The sequence below is a fragment of the Phascolarctos cinereus genome, unplaced genomic scaffold, assembly GCF_003287225.1.
Source record: "Phascolarctos cinereus isolate Bilbo 61053 unplaced genomic scaffold, phaCin_HiC Scaffold_726;HRSCAF=1367, whole genome shotgun sequence".
Taxonomy (NCBI): domain Eukaryota; kingdom Metazoa; phylum Chordata; class Mammalia; order Diprotodontia; family Phascolarctidae; genus Phascolarctos; species Phascolarctos cinereus.
Genome location: NW_027556098.1, coordinates 172,494,058 through 172,516,279, shown reverse-complemented (window position 1 = coordinate 172,516,279; position 22,222 = coordinate 172,494,058). Strand labels below are relative to the sequence as shown.

The 22,222-nt window shown below is 37.3% G+C and overlaps 1 protein-coding gene across 14 annotated transcripts in view; it reads right to left on the bottom strand.

Moving 5' to 3' along the window:
- Positions 1-21,125: 21,125 nt before the first annotated feature.
- Positions 21,126-22,222, bottom strand: part of LYPD6B (LY6/PLAUR domain containing 6B) — a 216,965-nt gene continuing 215,868 nt past the window's right edge. For all 14 annotated transcript variants that reach the window (XM_078146842.1, XM_078146843.1, XM_078146841.1 and 11 more), the window contains one exon: positions 21,126-21,904. In XM_078146842.1, the coding sequence (XP_078002968.1) occupies positions 21,740-21,904 (165 nt within the window). In that variant the 3' untranslated portion in view covers positions 21,126-21,739. The remainder of the gene's footprint in view (positions 21,905-22,222) is intronic.

The window sequence follows — 22,222 nt, the reverse complement described above, 5'->3', positions numbered from 1 at the left end:
TGCCTTCCAGATGTAGCTCTATGATCAATAAAATATTCATTAAGCACCTCCTATTACAGAGACAGTGTTGCCTAGTGAATAGACTGCTGGGCTTGGAGTCAGAAAGATCCTCTATTTAAATCAGGTCTCTAATGCTAACTAAATGTGTGACCTTGGGCAAGTCACTCTAAGGGCGTCTCATAGTTCCCCTGAAACTGACCTATTAAGTTAGAGAAGGGTTGCATTCACATTACAGCTCTCTACATACATGGAATCAAATAGAAACCAAGCCACCATAAAGATCTCTGAAGGCCTTGTATTGACTTAGTTTTAAAATGTAATGCTATCTGTGTTTATCGTATCTTTATTTATTGTTAAATATTTTCCAATTACATTTTAATCTGTTTCAGGCAAGGAACACTCAGGAGTTTTACAGGCCACATGGACCATGTGTTTGACAACTCTGTTTTATGTGAAATCACTGATTGTTTGAATGCCCACAATATTACAAATGCAAAGATATTTTCCTGAGCAGTAAAGCAGGTTCTCTGGCTTACAACTGCCTGATACCTATTCAGGAAATGTGTGTGTATATGTGTGTGTGTGTGTGTGTGTGTGTGTGTGTGTGTGTGTGTGTGTGTGTGTGTAGCTACAGATATCTGACCCAAGATACCCTATTGCCTTTAAAACCTAGCCTCCCTCTACTCTTGTATCCTCTATGATGATCTTCCCTGAGCTACAGGCAGAATTTTTATAGTACAAATTGTCTAAACCACCAATTTAGCACTTACCATTTACTGACTGGTATTATTAGTTATCATTTTATATATACATTTGTCTTTCATGTATTTGTATATGTAAATATATTTATAGATACACAATATTTATTTTTTGTTCAGTCGTCTTCAGTCATCTCTGACTCTCCATGATCCCATTTGGGGTTTCTTGGCAAAGATAGTAGAGTGGTTTGCCATTTCCTTCTCCATCTCATTTTACAGGTGAAGGAACTGAGGCAAATAGGGTTAAATGACTTGCCCAGGGTCACACAGCTAGTAAGTGTCTGAGGCCAGATTTGAACTCAGGAAGTTGAGTCTTCTTGACTCCAGGCCCAGCACTCTATCCACTGTGCTACCTAGTTGCTCCATAAACATTTATATATTTAAATATATTACATATTTATAAAAACATAAACATATATATATTACATACACATTAGCCTTTTACATACACATATGTCCCCAATTGTAGTATATGGAAAAATAGCAAACTAATAACCTGCATGTTGCTCTGAATCTGACTTTTATCAAAAATTAAACTTTTTTTCAAAAAATGTTGACCTGTGATTTCATGAGTATAGGGAACTCCCAGCCTAGAAGGTCCCTCCACTGATGCAGATTGGCAATTTCTAGTCTTAGAGAGTTGCCTGGGGCAATGGAAAGCTGAGTTATTTGACTGGTCACACAGCTAGTATGTGCGAGGGGCAGGACTTGAATCATGATGCGTTAGACTCTAAGACTGGCTCCTTTTCCCGCTATACTCCTTTGTTTAAAAAAAAAATGTGTTTCCAATTAGTCATTGGTGTCCTCAACTAAATGATAAAGTATTTGAACGTCTCAGTTCTCACATTCCAGATCCTTTTATCATAAATTTGCTAATTGTTCTTCCGTGCTGGGAACACTAATCTTTTGGTCTTTCACATAAAACACACAGATAATATACACAGGGGAGCATTATACCATAGTTAAATGTTTAAAAGATGGATATTAAATCTTTCACATCAGCCAATGGAGGACTTTCCTCTATGTTCAATGAAAAATAAGTGCTCAATCTATAACTCTGGGAATTCTGAACTCCAGATTTGAACTGGAGATTTGCACATAGTAGGCCCTTAATAAATATTTATTGAATTTCACTTTGGAGGCATTAATGTTTCATGTAAAATAAAATACCAAGACTGCTCAAATCTACTGACCTTCAGGGTACAGGGCACTTTATTCAGACCATGGCCTAATTTACTTAAGAGAGAGTTGATATTATTTATGGAAACATAAGCTGTTTGATTGGATGAGAGCCCAAAGGCCTTGGCACTTTACGCATTTCAATAAATCAAGTGGTAAATAAGTCACTGAAAAACTGGTCTTACATGGGACCTCCAATTGAACTGCTACCTCCCACATAACCATGACCTGAAACCTCAGCGCTGAGAGGGCCAACATCCATTTCAGTCTAGAAAAGGGCAGACAAGTTATCTCACTGCATGGAAGGAGGAGATTTGGAGTCCAGCCAAACATATAAAGAACCCTGCACTGCTCAGAAAAATTCAAGCTTATTAACCACAAGATAGTAAGATTACAAAATAGAAGATACCCCATAAACTAGAAGCACCATTTGGATTTCTAGCCCATGCTTTGAAGACTATTAATTGTCTTGCCCTTAGGACTTTACCATGAAATATCTTTAAAACCATACTAAGTCTTAAACTATAAGAACTAAATGGACTCTTGAAAAATTTTTGAGTTTTAAATCAACTTTTGGTTTCCATCATCTCTATCATTCTGTTAAGCACTTTTGCTCTTTTTTTTTAATTTTATTGTTATTGAGTGTCAAAGATTGTGATGAGACTTGTCCCCAGGGAAAATAAATCCTATCTGAACACAATAAAAAAATGCCTATGTAGCTGCACAATAAGAAAGCTCAAGGGGAAAAAACTAATTGAATATTTACCAGATAAAAGCTATGCTGTTTATTTCTTACTTTAATATTCTTTCTAAAACTTAGAAAAAAGAAATTGCATCTCCTTCAGATCAGGAAAACCTTTCAGGAAGATCAGGATTAAGTTAGAGCTACCTCATGAGAGTGTATAGATATGGTGCAGCTAGGTGGCACAGTGAATAGAGCACCAGCCCTGAAGTCAGGAGGACTTGAGATCAAATCCGGCTTCAGACCAAACACTTGACACTTACTAGCTGTGTGACCCTGGGCAAGTCACTTAACCACAATTGCCTAAAAAAAAATATAGATAGGTGTTAAGCTTCTTGGGCAGAGACCACAACTGTTGGGCTCTCAGGTCCATTCAGTCTTGGATGATCCTTGAATGCTGCCTTAAATAAAAATAATAAATACTTAATAAGTATGGCTTGGATGGGTTCTGCCTTCAGCATCTTATATATATTTCAAGGATCTATGACTTGCTTGATGGACAATATTCCTTCCACAGACACATATCACACTCCATGCTTTAGCAGAAGATCTTGAGTTACTGTGGCCATCCCTTCCTGCCCTGTCCTCCCCCCGGAAGCACCCACTACCTGGAGACAATCTTCTGGTGATGATGGTCTCCAAAGATAAGTAGGCTGGTCCTCAGATGACAGACACTATCACAAACTCAGCCTTTCTAGCTTAGTAGACGTTACCAGGCTTGTATCCTACTGACATAGCCTACAAGAACTCAGATTCCATACCATGATGAGGAATTGAAGGAGGACTTTTTTTCTCCTCCAAATATATTTTATTTTAGTGAATGCAGATAAGTAGAAGTATTCAAAAATAAAAACAACAAAGAAAAACAAAATAAAGCAAAAGAGTACTTATACACAGAGATAATTCTTACTTGTAAATAATTTGTAAGTAATTTGTAAATTCCAGTGTAAAAAACACCCCAACAAAGCAAAAGACAGGCACAATAATTTTGTGAAATAACAAAGTCATCCTGCTTATTTGTGTGTCACCTCAATTTCTTTGTGTACTTAACTGGATTTTGCTACTCGTATTATTATATGTATTTACATAGTTGTAATCATTATGTACAGTATTCTTTTGGTCCTACCAGCTTCATTGTACAAAAGTTTACATAGGTTTTTCTGTATTTTTATGAATTAAATTTTTTACTACACAACAGTATTTTATGTTCACATAATTTTTAGTTATTTCTCAATAAATGGACACCAATCAATCCAACAATAAACATTAAGAGTCTACTATATGCTAAGCACTGTGGGTACAAAGAGGCAAAAGACAACACCTGCCCTCAAGGAGCTCACGGTCTAATGGGGGACACAACAAGCCAGCAAATAAGTACAAAGCAATCTGCATACAGAATAAATAAGAAATAACAAGCAGAGGAAAGGTACTAGAATTAAGAAGGGGTTGGGAAAAGCTTCCTGCAGAAAATGATGGGAGTTAAAAAGGGAGCCAAGGGAAGTCAATGGGAGGAAGAACATTCTTGGTATGGGGGACAGCTAAAGAAAATGTTTGGAGCTGGGAGACGGAGTATTTTGTTTGTAAAAGAGCCAAGAGGCCAATGTCACTGGATTAAAGAATATGTGTTGCAGAGTAAGTTGCACGAAGACTGGAAAGGTAGGAAGGAGCTGGGTTCATTTCCAATTTTTGTTAATATAAACAGTGCTTTTAGGGATATGTTTGTGTATACAAATTACTTTCTCTGCCTCTCCCCCTCCCCATCCCCATATGACTTCCTTAGGGTATAAATCCAGGAATGGAATCGCTCAATCAATAGGTATCGCTTTTGAAAATGACTAAACATATTGCAGTTCTAACAGCTGTGAGTTAGAGTGGCTGTTTTTCCACAGCTGTGCCAGCAATGAATTTTATCATCCTTTACCATGGAAGGAAGATTTTGGTCCCACAAGATTTGATTCAATAACATATGCATAAACATTTTTAATCACAGATGTTTCTATTTCCATACCTGAGCCAAAAGTTCCATTTAGAACTGCATATTATTAGGTAATGATTTGAAAACCAAGTGCAGTAAAGGCCCCAAACCAGAGGAAAAACAAAGGCATGCTGCACTTCCACCTCTCTAACCTCTTTCTTTCTGTCTGTTCACTTTGTTTTCACACAAAAATATTCCACGGTAAAAAAAAAATGCTAAAACACAAAATATTTCCTATGCCAGTGAAAGGAGGAATTGTGCCAAGTCATCACTTTGTTAGTGGAAACTCAAATGCTGACAGGATAAAACTGATGTAATTAGAAAAAAATACTACACAGACTACTGCTCTCTAACATAGCCATTGCCATCTATAGTTTTAAATTTTTTTTAATTTAAAAAAAATTATCTTTTGCTTTCATTCATCTGCATTTCCAACTCCACTCTTTCCTCCCTCTCCTAGGGAGAAAAAAGAAAGAAAGAAAGAAAGAAAGAAAGAAAGAAAGAAAGAAAGAAAGAAAGAAAGAAAGAAAGAGAAAGAGAGAGAGAAGAGAGAGAAAGAGAGAGAGAGAAAGAAAGAAAGAAAGAAAGAAAGAAAGAAAGAAAGAAAGAAAGAAAGAAAGAAAGAAAGAAAGAAAGAAAGAAAGAGAGAAAGAAAGAAAGAAACAGAGAGAGGGAAAGAAAGAAAGAAAGAAAGAAAGAAAGAAGAAAGAAAAAGAAAGAAAGAAAGAAAGAAAGAAAGAAGAAAGAAAAGAAAGAAAGAAACAGAGAGAGGGAAAGGAAGAGAGAAAGAAAGAAAGAAAGAAAGAAAGAAAGAAAGAAAGAAAGAGAGAGAGGGAAAGGAAGAGAGAAAGAAAGAAAGAAAGAAAGAAAGAAAGAAAGAAGAAAGAAAGAAAGAAAGAAAGAAAGAAAGAAAGAAAGGAATGAAGGAAGGAAAAGAAAAGAGAGGGGGGAAAAAGTTCTGCAAAATTAACCAACATATTTTTAAAAGCTTACCTTCTATGTCATGTTGCAGACCTGTAATCCCCCACCTCTACGGAGAAGTGTTATCTATAGCTTTTTTTTTTTCCTGAGGCAATCATGGTTAAGTCACTTGTCCAGAGTCACACAGCTAGTATCATGTGTCTGATTCGTATTTGAACTCAAGTCCCCCTGACTCCAGGGCCGGTGCTCTATCCACTGTACCACCCTTATCTACAGCTTTTAAGAGAAACTGAAGTGGATATTCACAGATACCCTTCATTGTGAGGCACTGGCTTAAATAGAAAGAGGATTTATTAATGCTATTAATTGGTTTTACATAGCAAAGGTAAATAGTCCTAGCCAAGTGGTAAAAAATAATAGACTTGAAGTCAGTTAGAATTTCCCAAAACATATTTTAATCTAGTTTGGATAGTCACATTACAAGAATACTCTGAGTCTCCAGACCTTTAATTGTCATTATAGAATAATAAAAAGACCACTGAATTGGGAAATCAGAACACCTGGGTTTTATTCCAGGATCTATTGCAAACTCATTGTGTGAACTTTGGACAAATTCACTGTGTCATTTTGGGAGAGTTATATTGGTTCTCTGTATATGTTTCAGAGCCAGCAATTTTGGCTCAAAAATGTATATATGTAAGATACTATGGGTAAATGTCACTAAAAAAAACCCTCAAATAAATCCTCACCACCAGCTCCCTGTTGGAACACTGCCACAAAGCAATGCAGAGAGACATCAGACATGGCCCCAGGAGAAGGAGACAGAGAGCTGAGGGTACTTTGAGATATCTTCTGGTGGGGCAGCTACCCAAGGAAAAAACAAAACAAAACAAAACAAGTTGGGGCTAGTCCTAAGAGGAGCTCGTTTGACCAGAGAAGAAGAGTAATGCAAGAAGCGTACCATCTGGTAACTTCCTTGTTGAACTAATTATTTTTGTTAACTAGTTTCTAGTGTTAAAGCATTTTAAATAGCATCTAAATGTAGCAAATTTTAAACACATACAATCTTTTAAAGTAACTATTTTAATTTCCAGCACATTCTGCATAGGTCAACTAGTGCTGGGCCTGGAGTCAGGAAGACTCATCTTCCTGAGTTCACATCTGGCCTCAGACAGTTACTAGCTGTGTGACTCTGGGCAAGTCACTTCATCCTGTTTGCATCAGTTACTCATCTACAAGAAAAGCTGGAGAAAGGGATGGCAAACCACTCTAGCATATGTGCCAAGAAAATCCCAAATGGGGTCATGAAAACTCAGAAATGACTTGAAACAACCCAACAAGATTCTACATAATGGCATCCTGAGACAAAGTCCCATACAACACTCTCTAGTGATGGCTTTGCTTTACATTTCTTCTAGCCCTAAGTATGCAAATTTTGAAAATTATAGAGTAGGCACCAATGTATTGCAAGAGATCTATTAAGGTCTCCTTAAATGACAAACATCAAGGGCAGCATTGGAGACCAGGAGATTAATATACATCAAACTGTCAATTGCAATATATCTGTCACCAATCAGTGTATAGGGATGAAAGCAAGGAAGCATAATTAAACACAGTCTTCCCAATAAGTCTCCTTACAAAGGTTACAAAATGCTGCAGTGTTGCCAGACCTGGCAAAATCAATTTTCATTCAGTTGGGGTGTCATGCAGAGACTGCTGAAACAAGCAAAATGAAAAGCATTAATAATTGGTATTAATAGTTCATGCAAATTAATTTGTTTACTTAAATGGAAATTAACCCAGCAACTCATTAAATGTAAGCATACTGCATGTAAAGGAGAGAAGGGCTATGCTTACTACCTAGAAAATGAAGCCTTCCCAGTTGCAGAAGTCAAACCTGTTCATGCAAACTCTACAAGAATCTGTACATTTGCCACTAAAATATAGCCAAATGGGGGATGGGGAAAGGAGAAACTCATTTTAAAAATCGAGGGGATAGCATAGGTTATCAGCTCAAGTTTCAACTATGTAGGTTTGCAGTAATTGCTGCCCGCCTGCTACTTAAAAACAATTATTAATTCATCCTCTTGTATTCCTTCTTTGAGATAGATGAGTAATGGCTAATAACCCATTTCTATAGTACTTGAAGACTGGGCACATGCTTTTCTTACAACAACCTGGTGGGCACAGCTAGTGCAAAAGTATTAGGTCAAACCTAAGAAAGCCAGTTTGGTGAAGATTGGTCTAAGAATCAAGAAAATATGGGTGTAAGTAACTGTGGATAAGTCATTTAACTTCCCAATGCCCTAGGTCAGGGGTTGCAAACATGCCACATGAGGCCCAGCACAGAACCCACTGATTCTGGAACCAGATTAAAATATAACTGGTAAATATTTAACAAAATAAATAAAAATTTGATAAAGCATAGATGATCATAATATGTGGTTTTTCTAAGTCAATAGGGACCAGCAGGGCTCCTTTGGTATGGTTTAGTGTCACCATTTCTGTTTGAGTTTGACAACATTGCTGTGGCCACTCTTTAAGACAAGTTACAGAGGATGTGCTAGAAATCCTTCATAATGATAAAACCACAGTACCAGCATTATCATACCCATTTTACAAATGAGGAAACTGTTAGGTGATGAAACTTGCCCCAAGGTCACACAGCCAGGAAAATACTTAATTTCAAGTCAAGGGTATTCTCTATATATCTAATTATCTCTCCATGTATCAATATTTCCACTTTAAGGAAGGAAATAGCAGCAAAGTTAAATAATTCATGTAGAACACTTTGTTGGTAAGGCTTTTCACAATGGACCTAAGTTCCTTTTACACATATCCTAAATCTCCTGAACTTGGAATTTTTTGGCTTTGGCAATAGTGTGTCTTGACAGATGAGTCAGAGTAACATATAAGTCTTTCTTTGAAAATGTTAGTGTGGTAAGAAATAGTGAACATGAGGAATTCAGAGAAGCATGAGAAGTCATATGAACTGATGCAGAGTGAAGTAAGCAGAACCAAAAACACAATGACAACAACAATGTAAACAGAAAGAATAACAAAACAAAATGGAATGTTTTATCATTTATAATGACAAAGCTTAGCCCTGAAGAAGAGATGAAAAACTGTACCTCCCTCCTTTCTTTACAGAGGTAAAGGATTATGGCTATGGAATGTATGTACTGTCAGACAGGTAGACGTGTTGGCTGCATAGCACTCCCTTTAGGATACTCCTCAGAGAGCAGATACTATATTGAAATTCACAAGTATGCTCTCTGGGGCCACCCTTCCAAAACTATAGCTCAAGAGCCCCCACCAGTGTGCTTCCTATTTGGAATTAGCCAGTAGACATAATTAGCTCTTAACAAAGACACTGACTAAGACGAAACATTAAAATTACAACATTTCTGCCACAAACTCTCTCACAAAAATATTTTCCCCAACATTGGAAAGAATGTGTTTAAATTTAAAGTATCATGGTAGGGAAGCGTACACATAGGAGAATATCCATGGTCAAGGTAACTCACAACTCCAGAAATTTAGGGCTTTGCTATCTTTATTCATGAAGTTTTTTTTCTGAGTCCATACCTGGTTCTCTCCTTTGTAATTACAGGTCCTGATACTAGAAACAACTTCTGTCCTTGAGTTCTAGAAACTACATTCTGACCTTGCTTCTCTGTGTCCATATCTATCTGAAGTATGAGTCAATGTTCCTATAACCATGCCTTGAATTTTCTCATACTGACTCTGCAAACTACAATCTTCCTTCTGGGAAAGCAGCTATACTGCTACACAGAGTGGCTGAAGAGAAGGCCAGTGAGGAGAAATTCCCTCCTCTTCCTGCAGGGATCTCCTCCACAAGCTACTCCTGGGCCAGCCTAATTCCAAATGATGACTTTTGATAGTTTCCTGCCTTAGCTAGTTAAAGCCCTAAGGGTGCAGCCATTTTTTTTTCTTATCCAATGGCCAGGTTTTAATTTAATTCCTCAGAGAAAAATGTTGACTGGGTTTTAACGCCTCGTCATCTGTGATTACATTCTACACTGAGAGAGAAAGGGTTGGGACCACATCTCTCTCCTTACAGTTACTTTTTAATCTTTTAAAAAATAATGATCTTTGTTATAAGAGAAGGCTAACTAGATTGCAGAGGAAGGAGTACATTTGGAAACAAATGTTATATAAAAGCAAAAGGCATTAAAAAGACTTTTTTAAAAAGGTCCTAGAGAACAAAAAAATAAATTTACTATCTTTTTATAGCAGAGAAGCAAGGCAGAATGCTGTTCATATTGTTAGAGTTAGCCATTATAGCAGATGTTTTTGATCATATATTTTCTTTGTTACAAAAGTAGTTTTAATCCCAAGAGAGAGTAGGGTTTTTGCCCTCCAGAAATGACTGATATAAAGACAAAAAACATCAATAAAACATATTTTTAAATTAAGTAAAAAAATAGAAATATAGATTTATTAGCTACAAAGTATTAAAATATGTCTTGGGTTATATTGGAGAAAATTGGGCCACAGATAATTAGATGAGTTATCATATATCAACAATAATAACCCAAATAACTACCTTGCATTATGAACTTAGTTTTAACTGTTTCTAACAATAAATGATACCTAGGATGTTTAGCAGAGAAGATATCCTTAGAAAGGTAAAGGCTCAAGAGAATAAATAAGTGAATGAAAAAAATATTATTTGTTAAGATTTTAGTATGTGCCAAGCACTTTACTAGATACCAGGGATAAAAACGCATAAGCAAAGACATTTTCTCCCTTCAAATAGCTTTCATTCTAATGGAGAAAGTCTACACACAAAGGGGAGTGATAGCCAGGGAGGAGCACTTTGGTCCTAAAAGTTACAAAGATGGTGAGGGGGGGTCATTGGGAAGTAAGCTGATGCACTCCACCCAGGAACAAAACAGAGTTGTTTGTGGTTCATAGAGAGAGAAAAGACAATCTTCAACACTGGTTGTGGAAAGCACAATGGCCTGAGAATTAGGGCATCTAGTTCTACCACCAATTCTGTCACTGCTCACCTGTGTGACCTTGAGAAATTTAATTCACTTCTCTCACTCAGCATGGTGCCAGGGGTTGGACTAGACATCCCTAGAATTTCTTCTATCTCTGACATTCTAGAAAAGCTATGAATTTTCTGTGATTAAGAGACAATTCATGATAGTTGCCTAGTCCTGCTGCTGCCAATTCTTTACTTAGACCGACATCTCTACTGAGATCTCTCAACAGCACCCAACTAATCAAATGATGATTATCTACATGAGTACTATGTAAACTCCATGTTCCCCTCATGTTCCTCATTCTCCTTTTAGGTATCATTATTATTATTATTATTATTATTATTATTATTATTATCATTAATTATTATGAAGAGGAAAAAGAAAGGAGAAGGAAGGAAGAAGAGAAGAGGAGTTGAAGGAAGAGAAAGAGACAACAACCTCCAGAAATACATTTGGAATAAGCAGACGTTACTTCACTGTGAAAGACTGGTGACATGTATATACTGGATTTGTCAAATGTAATTGAAAATGCTTTGCCTTGGGATAGAATATGTGACACAACTAAGATCCAAGGATGGAGTGAAAAGGCTTCTCCCTAAATAACATCTCCATGAATTCAATAGGTCAACTTGGCCAAAAATATGTCAACAGAGAAACATTGAACAAATATTTGTGTCAAGTTGCTCTGTTCGTGGAAACAGAGATTTGAAAAGGGTGATTCAGGACAAGGTCATTGCCACCAGAAATGACAGAAAGTTGTCCTTAAGGACTTTAGTAAACCACAGAGATGGATAGGTAAGGAACAGGTAGAAACTTTGTGACATATTACTGAAGGCTGTAAAAGTTTAGCACCAACTGAATACCTAATAATACCTAATACCAGAAGTTCAATATCTTGTTTTATGTACAGATAGGGGACAAATCACCATACTATAAATGCAAATCTGAAAATATCCAGATTAATTCAACCAAAAGACTAGTGGAACTGGACAATTATTTGACTGAGCTATCGCCCACAATTACCTAGACATAGTATTCACCCATAAAAACTTTTTAAAAAAACAATGTTTTTTTAATGGATTGTGCCATACCAAATACTCAGTGTCCATATGTGTGAAACAAAAAAAGCTTTGGACATATAGAGACTTACCAGAGGAAATCAAAATCTTGTGAGAATAGGATAAAGTGCACATCATCCTAGTGATTCTGTCTACAACTGAAATTGAACTGAGAAGACTTTCAGTGAGCCTACAGAGGATGAACCTGTATCTTAACAGTTATTTAACTACAAAAAAGCAATTATTTCATCCCCCTCTGCAGTAGTCCACAGAACATCAAATATAAAATAATACAGAATAGTGACTTGTTCCAGGATCATTTCTATCTTAATCCCATTAAAAGAAAACTGAGGAGACGATAAAAATAATTATCGTTACTTCTAAGAGATGATGAGATTAAAAACTATAATACAGTATATCTCAGACCTATCAATGTAGTTACCTTCTAGCCCCTCTTAAATGGTGAGAAAATGTACCTTCTCTCTTTATAGAGGTGAGGGTGAAGTGACATGGGAAAAAGCAGGCAACCTTGCCTCTACTGTCAGATTCAGATGATGTTTTGTTTGGGCTTGCTAAACTTCATCACCTCCCTCTTTCTTTTTAATTCACTGAGGTGGGTGGGGGGGAAGGATGGTATGCTGCAGAGGGGAGGCAGAAGGATTTATTTGGAAGTGAAAAACAAAAAAAGTAATTTTTTTTTGCTTTGATATTATCTATGGCTTTTTGCACATACATGTTCATCATCATTGTGGATAATTAAAATTTGTTACAATTTGTTAGAGTGTTGGCTTATCTGGTGGTGTGTGACCTCTAGTCTCGGAACTACACAATTGAGGAAGACCCCAAGGTCAATGGAAAGACAAATGTTAGGCAGAAGCAAGCTGTAGTATATTTTAAGAATTACAATGGAAGAGTTATGTAAAAGATGGCATCAAATAAATTAATAATCAAAAAAAGATGGGCTGGGTTCCATAGAAGGAGCAAGCAATAAACAATGAAAGCCTACAAGCTCTGCTGGTTTCTTTGAAATGTCAAGAGAGTTTGAGAAATGCCTTTGGCATGGGGTGGACCCCATGCAGTGAACTTTTAAAAAAACATACACTTGTAGCACAGTGTGGGTAGGCATAGGTAAGTCGTATTCTGCATTTCTGAGGAAATAACTAAATCAATGAAATCATAGATGCATTGGAGCACTTAGGATAGTCACATTGGTTTTATCCTGAAAGATGTTCTCAGTTTCATTAAGAATATTGCTTTCTTCTATAGTCTGGAGTGGTTTCTTACAATGCAAAACTGCTAAAATTCCTTTCCCTTCAGTCATTTTTTCATGTAGCTATCAAAGCAATCTCTCTAAGCTACAGTTCTGACCCATAGCTATGTCTAAAGTCAACATATGAGAATAGAGCCACTCTCATATGTAGCCCTAAAGTGTGACCTTGATGCCAATTGGTAAGGTAATTGCAGAATCCTACAGAAAACTTTAGGGCATTTAGGTGGCACAGTGAATAGAGCTCCTTCATCTTTGGGAGTTCAAATCTGGCCTCAGACACTTACTAGTCTGTATGACCCTGGGCAAATTGCTTAATCCTGTTTGCCTCAGTTTCCTCATCTGTACAAGGAGTTGGAGAAAGAAATGACAAACCACACCAATATCCTTGCCAAGAAAACCCCAGTTGGGGTCATGAAGACTCAGACACATCTGAAATGACTGAAATGTCTGAACAATTTTAAAAAAAGAAGATAATTCTAAGAGGCCTATCAGGTAAGTGTGGTTTTCTCTCTCCTTCTGTGTAAACCTCAGATTACAATACTCCCTCAAGGTACTACAAATTTATGCCAACATGAGATCTGTATTCATTAGGATTCTGTGGGTACAGTTACAGAGAAACCTACATCCCACATGCCTTAGTGCTAGCTTGCCCTGTCAGTATAAATGCTTAATCTAAATCTGACAGCGGACATCAAAATATCTCAGGTAACTGCAACTCTGGAGAAGCCGAAAATGAAATGCGGGTAAACCTAGATTTCCCCTCGTTTTTTACAAAGAGTGGACTAGCTCTCATGTTGCTGCTTTTTTTTTCATTATCCAGAAAAGGAAAAGTTTTGACTTTACTTTTTGACTGATCTCTCCATCACCATTAAACCTAAGCTGTAACTATGTTATTTTATTTTTAGCCAAATTGCTACCCTGTTTCCAACATGCACTTCATTATCTCATTTAATCATGGATTATCTTTCCACTTAATTAAACTTGCTTCTCAAACTGAAACCCTGCATTTAAAAGAAAAATGCAGATGTCATGTAGAATGATTTTACTAATCTATTATATCAATCACATAATTGCTCTTTGCCTCCAGATGGTTGGAGACCAAGCATTGTTTGGAACTTTGATCAAAATCTCTCACTTGTCTGTTTCTAAATTCCTTCATTTTGGGAGTGGGGGTTAATCATATAAAAATTAAATCTCTGAAAACTACTGAGAAAACAACTTGCCACATCAAACTTGTTGAAGAAGTCTCAGTATCTTAGAAAATGTAGAAGTCTCTTTTTAAAATAAAATTTAACATAAACTTATTAAACATGTTTAACATACATTTAAAAATTAAAACTCTATTTGACCAAAACCACATTTTCCTAAATAAAATTGAGTACAAAGGTTTTCCTTGAGATTAAAAAAAAATCTCTGAAATAAATGTGTCTATGTATGTGTATAGCGTGTGTATGCAGTGTATATGTCTATATACACATTTACATATCCATGTAGGCGCACACACACATAACATATATGTATCAAATTCTATTGATTCCCATTTAAAATGCTCTGCAGTGTAGAATTCTTATCTTAAGCCTTTAACCAAAATATTTTGCATTCAGTGCTCATTTGCTCTGAAGGGAAGCTGCATATGAGAGCTGGATCTTCAGGAATAATCAATTCCTTGTATTATGAGAGGCAGTAATACAATTTCCTTGTATTATGGAAAGAACAGTGGAGGGATTTAGGAGACCTAGCTTCTGATGCTATTTAACTATCTATGAAATGACTAGACAAGTCACTTCATATCTGTAGTCCTTAGTTTCCTCATAAAAGAGAGGAAGGGAATTAACATCTATACAGTACCTACTCTGTGTCAGGCACTATGCTCAGTGCCTTTTACAAATATCTCATTTGATCTTCACAACAACCCTGGAAGGTACGTGCTATTATTGTCCCCATTTTATAGTCACAGAGCTAATAAATGTCTGAAGCTGCATTTGAATTCAGGAATTCCTGACTCTAGTCCCAGCACTCTATCCACTGTGCTACCAGCTGCCTCTAAGAAATTTCTTTGAAGATTTGCCATATTCCCATGGGGTTTTAGGACCAGGGAGATGTACTCTTTGGGAGTATGAGCTACACCACATGAACCCTGATAAATGATACTGGAAAAACTTCCTTTTTGAGGTAAGGAAGGTGGGAGTAGAATGTAATTCAATTAACTTGATGCATGTGCAAGGCACAGTAGGTGTTTGGAATAAAAGATGAAGGAGGCAGTGGTCTATTCATTTGAAAATATCTCTAATGCTATTTTGTTTAAAAGATGAAAGCTTAGCTAGTTTGATATGGAACTGGTTGAGAGAAAGAATACTCATTCATTGATGGTTTGGGATAACCTAGGGAGCTGGGAGGTACAATGGATTCTATCACTGGGCCTGTAGTCAGAAGACCTGAGTTAAAATTTGACCCCAGACACTTACTAGCTGTGTGACTCTGGGCACTTCAACTCTGTCTTGGTTTGTCAAGTGTAAAATGGAGATAATTGAATAAGCACCTACCTCTCCATTTTTTTGTCAGGATCAAATGAAATATTTATAAAGTGATGAGTGCAGTGCCTGACACACAGTAGATGTTTCATAAGTACTTATTCCATCCATCCAACTTGGAAGGCGAGTACTCCAGGAATCTGTATTTTCTTTGTTTAATTTTTTTTTTAAATCAAGGACTTAGATAGAAAGCAGATCTGGCACGAATATCAGATTTGCAGATGACACAGAGAAGTGGAGAAAGTTTCACGTTAACAGGGGTAGATAACACACTGGATGACACCGACAAGATTCAAAAAGATCTTGACAGGTCAGAATCTTGGGTCACATCCAATAAGATGAAGTGTAACAGGAATGAATATACAGTTTTATACTTGGGTTTAAAAAAACCAACTTCAGTACAAGATGAGGGAAATTTGGCTAGGCAACCATATGAAAAAGGTCTTGGGATGTCAGTGAACTGCAGGTCATAAGGTTTAACAGTGTGATGGCCAAGAAATGTAATGCAATCTTAGGGGCATAGTGATCAGAACTTCAGAAGCAATGGGCCTGTCATACTACTTTCCTTGTCAGACCTTATATGAAGTGTCCAGTTGGGGTGCTGCCTTTTAGAGAGGATGCTTCGAAGCTGGAAAGCTCTTTAACAGAGTTAGGATAATGACGGAACTTGAGGTTATGGGGAGATGAATTGATGGAACTGGGGGGATGCTGGGTCTAGAGAAGACTCAGGAAAGTGATGGCCATCTCCAAAAGGATCCTTTAAAAGGATGCCACATGGACAAGAGAATAGACTTGTCTTGCTTGATTTCGGACAGCAGAAATAGGATGAATGGAAGAAAGATGTGATGAAGCAAGCGTCAGTTTGATATCAGGAAGAATTTCCTAATAATAAAAGCTACCCGGGCCACCTAGATGGCACAATGGCTAAAGCATCAGCTCTGGAGTCAGGAGGATCCAAGTTCAAATCTGGCCTCAGACATTTGACACTTACTAGTTGGGTGACCCTGGGCAAGTCACTAAACCCCATTGCCTTGCTAAATGAATGAATGAATGAATGAATGAATGAATGAATGAATGAGTAGATGGATGGATAGATAGATAAATGAATGAATGAATAAATAAACAAACAAATAAATAAGTAAATAAGTAAATAAATAGACAAATAAATAAAAGCTACCCACAGTAGAAGGAGGTTTTTAAGCCAAAGCCAGAAAGGCTAGGTTGTCAGGTAGGTTGTAGATGACTTTCTTGTTCAGGTGCCAGTTTATTCTGTTATACTTAGGATCATAAAATCATAGATGTAATGTTGGAAGGGGTTTTAGATACTATTTCATCCAATCTCAGTTTACAAATGAGGAAACTGAGGCCAAAAGGAGCTAATATGCAGGGTCAAAGGTAAAATTTTATTCCAGAGCCAGTGTTCTTTCCACAATGCACACTGAATTACTCTGCCCAAAAGGAGTCTGAAACTAAATCTAAATTAGTCTAATACGACAAAATGGGTACACACATGCCAAAAAAACCCCTTTATTATAAATAAGAATAAAGTACATAAAAAAATTTTTTTGACATTAAAAGAAGTTTGATAAAAGCACATTATTTTCAATTGTTTTTTTTTCTCCCTGAATGAAGTTGGTGAAGAAAGGAGCAATAGGAATGAGGGTAATAGGCTCCATAGGTGATTAGAAACACAAAGCAAGTTCAACTAGTCAACTTTCAACCACCTTCACCTTGGACATTTGTCCTCGCCATAATGTGGCAGGAAACATGTCTAAATAAATGATTGAAAGCTATGTCAGTGACCAACATGCCAACAATTTCCATCTGGGCAATGTTTTGGGGGGGGGGTTTCCCCTCACTCTTAAATTGCAGGAGTGAATAGGGTAGCTAATCACACAGAAATCAAAGCATCTGAGGTCATAGAACAAGATGACAAATGGGATGTAGAAGGTCCAAAAGTCAAAGTAAAGATTTTTAAAAGTTGGCAGGCTCCATATTTTGTTAAAGGTCAAAGTAAGAGTCAGCAGCTAATCATAAAGGCAGATTACGTTTTGCTCTAAGTAGGTGACTTGACAGTGTTCAGACTTTGTGGAAAGCGGACAAGTTGCCAACTTTTCCTGACTCTCTAAATTCTTCTTTCAGCTTTCTGAATGTTTTTATTAGTTTATTTTATTAGTTTAATAAAACTAATTAAAGTTAGTTTAATTAGTTTTATTAGTTCCCATCTGACCCTAAAAAGTATAAACACATGCTTTCTCTTCTAAGAAATGACTTACTTCATTTTGATCGAACATGTAATAAAAACACAGAAACAGCTATTCTAGGAAGTAGATTTATCTAAAATACATGATGAGAGTCTATGACAACCATTTTTAAGACAATCCTAATAATGGAAGACAAGCATAGCATGAATTCCATTTGTATCATTGTTTATTTTGAATGAGTCATTTGTATGCATAGCTTATTTCTCCTTCTAAATTGTCAGCTCCATGAGTCTGACCTTTGTATCTTCCTCAGTGTCTACTACCATGCTTTAATAAGTGTGTTAATTGCATAATTTATGGGCCTTACATTTCATCAACAGATTCACTCTTTTGTATTCTCCACGTCTCCTCTTTGCAAATCTCTCACCAGAAATATTAACATGTAGCAAAATTGATTGGCCTGGGTTTTCTCTTTTATTGCTTACCAGAACTAGATGAAGCAATTTTGCTACCAGAACAGACACTCCGATGCTTCTCGTATAATGGGCACTATCAATATGCTAAAGATATGTCAATGTGGCAACTCCACCATGCAGATGGAAACCTTTTCATAACTTGGTGTCTAAGACTTAGGGAGTTGTCTGAGGCTTAAAAAGGTTAAATAAAGTTAAATAAGTTAAATAAGTTGCCTGAGGTCATCAGGCTAACAATTGTCACAGGTGAGATTTGAACCCTAGTCTTCCTGATTCCAGGTCCAACACTCTACTCATTCTGCAATGAGCAACAAAGAACAAAAAGCATCACAATTTCAATTACGATGATGAATTATTAGTCACTTGGTGTTGCAATGTAGGTTTACTCTAAATGCTTATATAAATGGCCTAGAATTATGAAGCTATGCCCCTGATGCTCTGCCTGTATCTCTTTCTAGACCAGCCCCCCAATCTAGGACCAGTGTCTGCTATTTGAAGTGACAGTAAAATGGTCCAAAGATGGCCAACAGAAAAAGCAAGAACCCTGTCTAATCTGCTCCCGGTACAGTCAATGATGGACTGCATAATACACATTTGCCAAGCCAGACACAGCAAGATGGAATTCCTTGTCTTGTGCTTAAAAGGAGTTGCTTGGTTATATATGTTTATCAAATAGGGAAAACCTCAAACATTTGTGGTGGATGGGAGAAAATACCCATTCAATACCTGTTTGAGGTAAGATTAATTTTCCAGGGTGGGGGAAACATGAGAATATCCATTAACCTAGACCAGGGGAGGGGGAACCTGTGGCCTCCAAGGCCACATGTGGCCTTCTAGGTCCTTGGGTGTGGCCTTTTGACTGAGTCCAAGTTTTACAGAACAAATCCTTTTAGAAAGGGGATTTGTTCTGTGAAGTTTGGATTCAGTCAAAGGGCAGCACTTGAGGATTAGAAGGCCACATGTGGCCTTGAGGTCACAGGTTCCCCACCCCTGACCTAGACCATGGAGACAGAACCAAGGGGAAAAAAATCATCAGCTATTAATCGTTTTTTACTACACAATTTACACATTTAGTACACAAAAGAAACCCTAGGGAATAAAAAGAAATCAAAGATGCTATTAAAGTGTTTCCAAACAAAACCATATGTAATTAATTTCAAACAAGTATGAGCTTTGAAAACTCAGACACTTCAAGCTGATGAGTGAAAGGTGGGATAAATCTGCCTCATACTTCCAAACTGATGCTCCCTAGGCTGGGTTGGTGAGACTTGGGGATGATGATGCCTCCCTCCTCCCAGTTTTATAGGGAGGTTGGGAGGATTAGGGTGTGAAGCACTCAGAACATTTAAAAAGAAATACAGCATAAATATAGACTTGTGTCATAGCTGTCATCAGCTCCTGAAACTAGCCCATAATGTTTAAAATACTGAATGGGCTTCAGGGCATAAACCATCAGGACCAAGAAAATAAGTGTGCTAATGGGCAAGACAGCCTATCAGTTGCCATTTTCCTCTGTTCACAAAAATCCTCCTCAGATGCCTTGTCACAGTATGGATGTTACAAATGGGTTCTTAAAGGCTGTCCCAGAAGAACACAAATTTTGACTGGTCTTAATGAGAAGGAAAGGCTGTGAGTATAGGACAGATGGTGGACCTGTCATCCAAGCTAAATTTTTAAAGGTTCATCACCAAAGGTTGGCCACCAGGAAGTTAACTTCCTCAACCACAGCAACTCATTTAGAAGAACTGCAATTTGTATTTGGAGTGAGAGGGCTTAGGTTCAAATCTCAACTCCATCTCTTACCACCCATGAGCACTTCCTACTCTCTCTAGTCTTTTGCATTCCAGTCTCATGTCATGAACTGTTTACTAGATGTTTCCATCTGCTGTCCTGCAGGCATCTCAAACTCACCATTTCAAAGCCCCTTCCCTTCTCTTTGCTTCAGTTTTCTTATCCGTACAATGGAAAGAACTGCAATAGATGGTCTTTAAAGTTCCTTCTGGCTTTAATGTATGGTCTTATATAGTGAGGAGCCAGAGTGCTGAAATCTGTGGAGAGGATATGGGTTCAAATCCCACTCTATCACTTATTACCTTCTGAATTTGGGTAAATCACTTTAAGAACTGAAATCTTTTATCACAAATTTTTAACCACAAATACAGAGAAGTCAATCTTATCATACCAGAATTAAGTTACTGAGCAGCAGAAACAATTCCATTAGGGACTTCTCTGCAATCTGGCTTCTGCCTTCATTACTAAAATTGCTCTTTCCATAGTCACCAATGATTTTTTAATTGTCAAATCTAATGGGCTTTTCCTCAATTCTTCTTCTAGACTTCTGTACAACTTCTAATACCATCAATCATCTTCTCTTGGATACTTTCTTCTCTAAGTTTTCATATTCTTGCTGTCTCTTGGTTCTCCTCCTACCTGTCTAGTAATTCTTCAGTTCCCTTTTATGATTCATAATCCATGCCACACCATGCTCTATACTGGGGCCTCTTCTCTTTTCTCTCTTCTGATAGAGAGAAGATGCTCACTTAAGAGTTCTGAGAATGGACTGTTGTGGGGAGTTGACAAAGAATTGAGAAAAACATTCTAATAGGGTTCATTTGGAGGAAGCTCTTTTGATTCTGCGGCATACTCCTTAGGAAGGAGAAGGAACTTCTCATCTTACTCTGTTGGTGGTATCTTGGGGATTCCTTAAGCTTCTTTTTCTAAGGGTGTATCTTTGTCAAGAGTCTTCCCAAGGCCAGTCCCTTAGGACTCCAAAACAGATTTACGTCTAAATTAGAATTTTTTAAGTACCCACACCCTAAAACCCCCAGTCTTGGGTGGGGACTTTTAAAAAATCACTATGTCAAAAAAACTGTATACTTGATATGAAAATCTATCAACAGCAAGAAATTCCTTTTTACTGTAGCTACCAATGCAACATAACTTCTAGACTTTGGAATATAACATCACATAAATGACATAAAATACACATACACCAAAAATCCATAATTTAAAAGCTTTTATTTTTTCCCACATTTAGTGGCCAGACTTCAGAATGGTTAAACTGGAACACTTTCTTAAAGCTGAATTTCTTTTTCTTTGCTGTTCCCCTTTGATGAGAACATCACTGAGGAAATGGAATACTTTTACGAATTGAATTTTTAGCAAGTCAGAATGGTTGAGAGGGTGTGACTCAGCAACCTCCTTGTGGTGAAGGAAGAACAGATGGTCTTCTTGGTAAGGTTTTTTCTTCTGCCTCTGCTCCTATTACAATTTAAAAATACTAAAGGAACCCATTAGAATTCTTCAGTACTGAACAAGGAAGCCAGCAGTGGTAAGGAAAATGCTAGATTATTCCCCTCCAAGTCTTGCCTCTGGGTTCTCCATCCTTGCCTCCATCCTGGCTTCTCAATACTGCAGGCCCGTTCATGGGGCACTTTAGCTTAGCAAACACTTGGCTCCATACACCACACACCTCTGTGTTGTGGTCTAACATGTGCTTATCGAATTCTTCATGATGTGCAAAGTTCACTCCAACCAGAAAGTTTATTGCTCACAGTTTCAAGCTTGAGCTTGGAGGGACTGACTGTCTCTGATTCTCTTGGCAACAATGGCATCATAGCAATTGAACTGTGAAAACACAAGCGAGCACTGGTAAACTGAATGTCCAAGGGACGGTGCCTGAGGACCGCCGAGCCTGTATTATGGCAAATACTGCATTTGTGTGATTCGTGGGGACTTCCACATTGCAAATCATCCCTTCACAGCATGATCTGCATTCCTGTGAAGGAAGATTCAGAGAGAGGAAAAGGAAGTATCAAGGAAAGGGCCAACAAATACCAAACAAACAAACAAACAGGGAGCAATAAGAAAGGGAAAAGAGAAAAACAAAAGTAAATCAAAGAAGGCAGTAATTAGGTGATTCCCCCCCCCAAAAAAAACCCCATAAAGCTGATTATCTAGGCTATTAACCACTCAAGTCCTATTTTCTTACTGTCATTATTTTGTATTATATCCCTGATTTATCAGCACCTGACAGGAGCCTGAGCTAGAGAAAGGATGGAAAGGGATCAACAAGGAAACAAGCACCCTTACATTC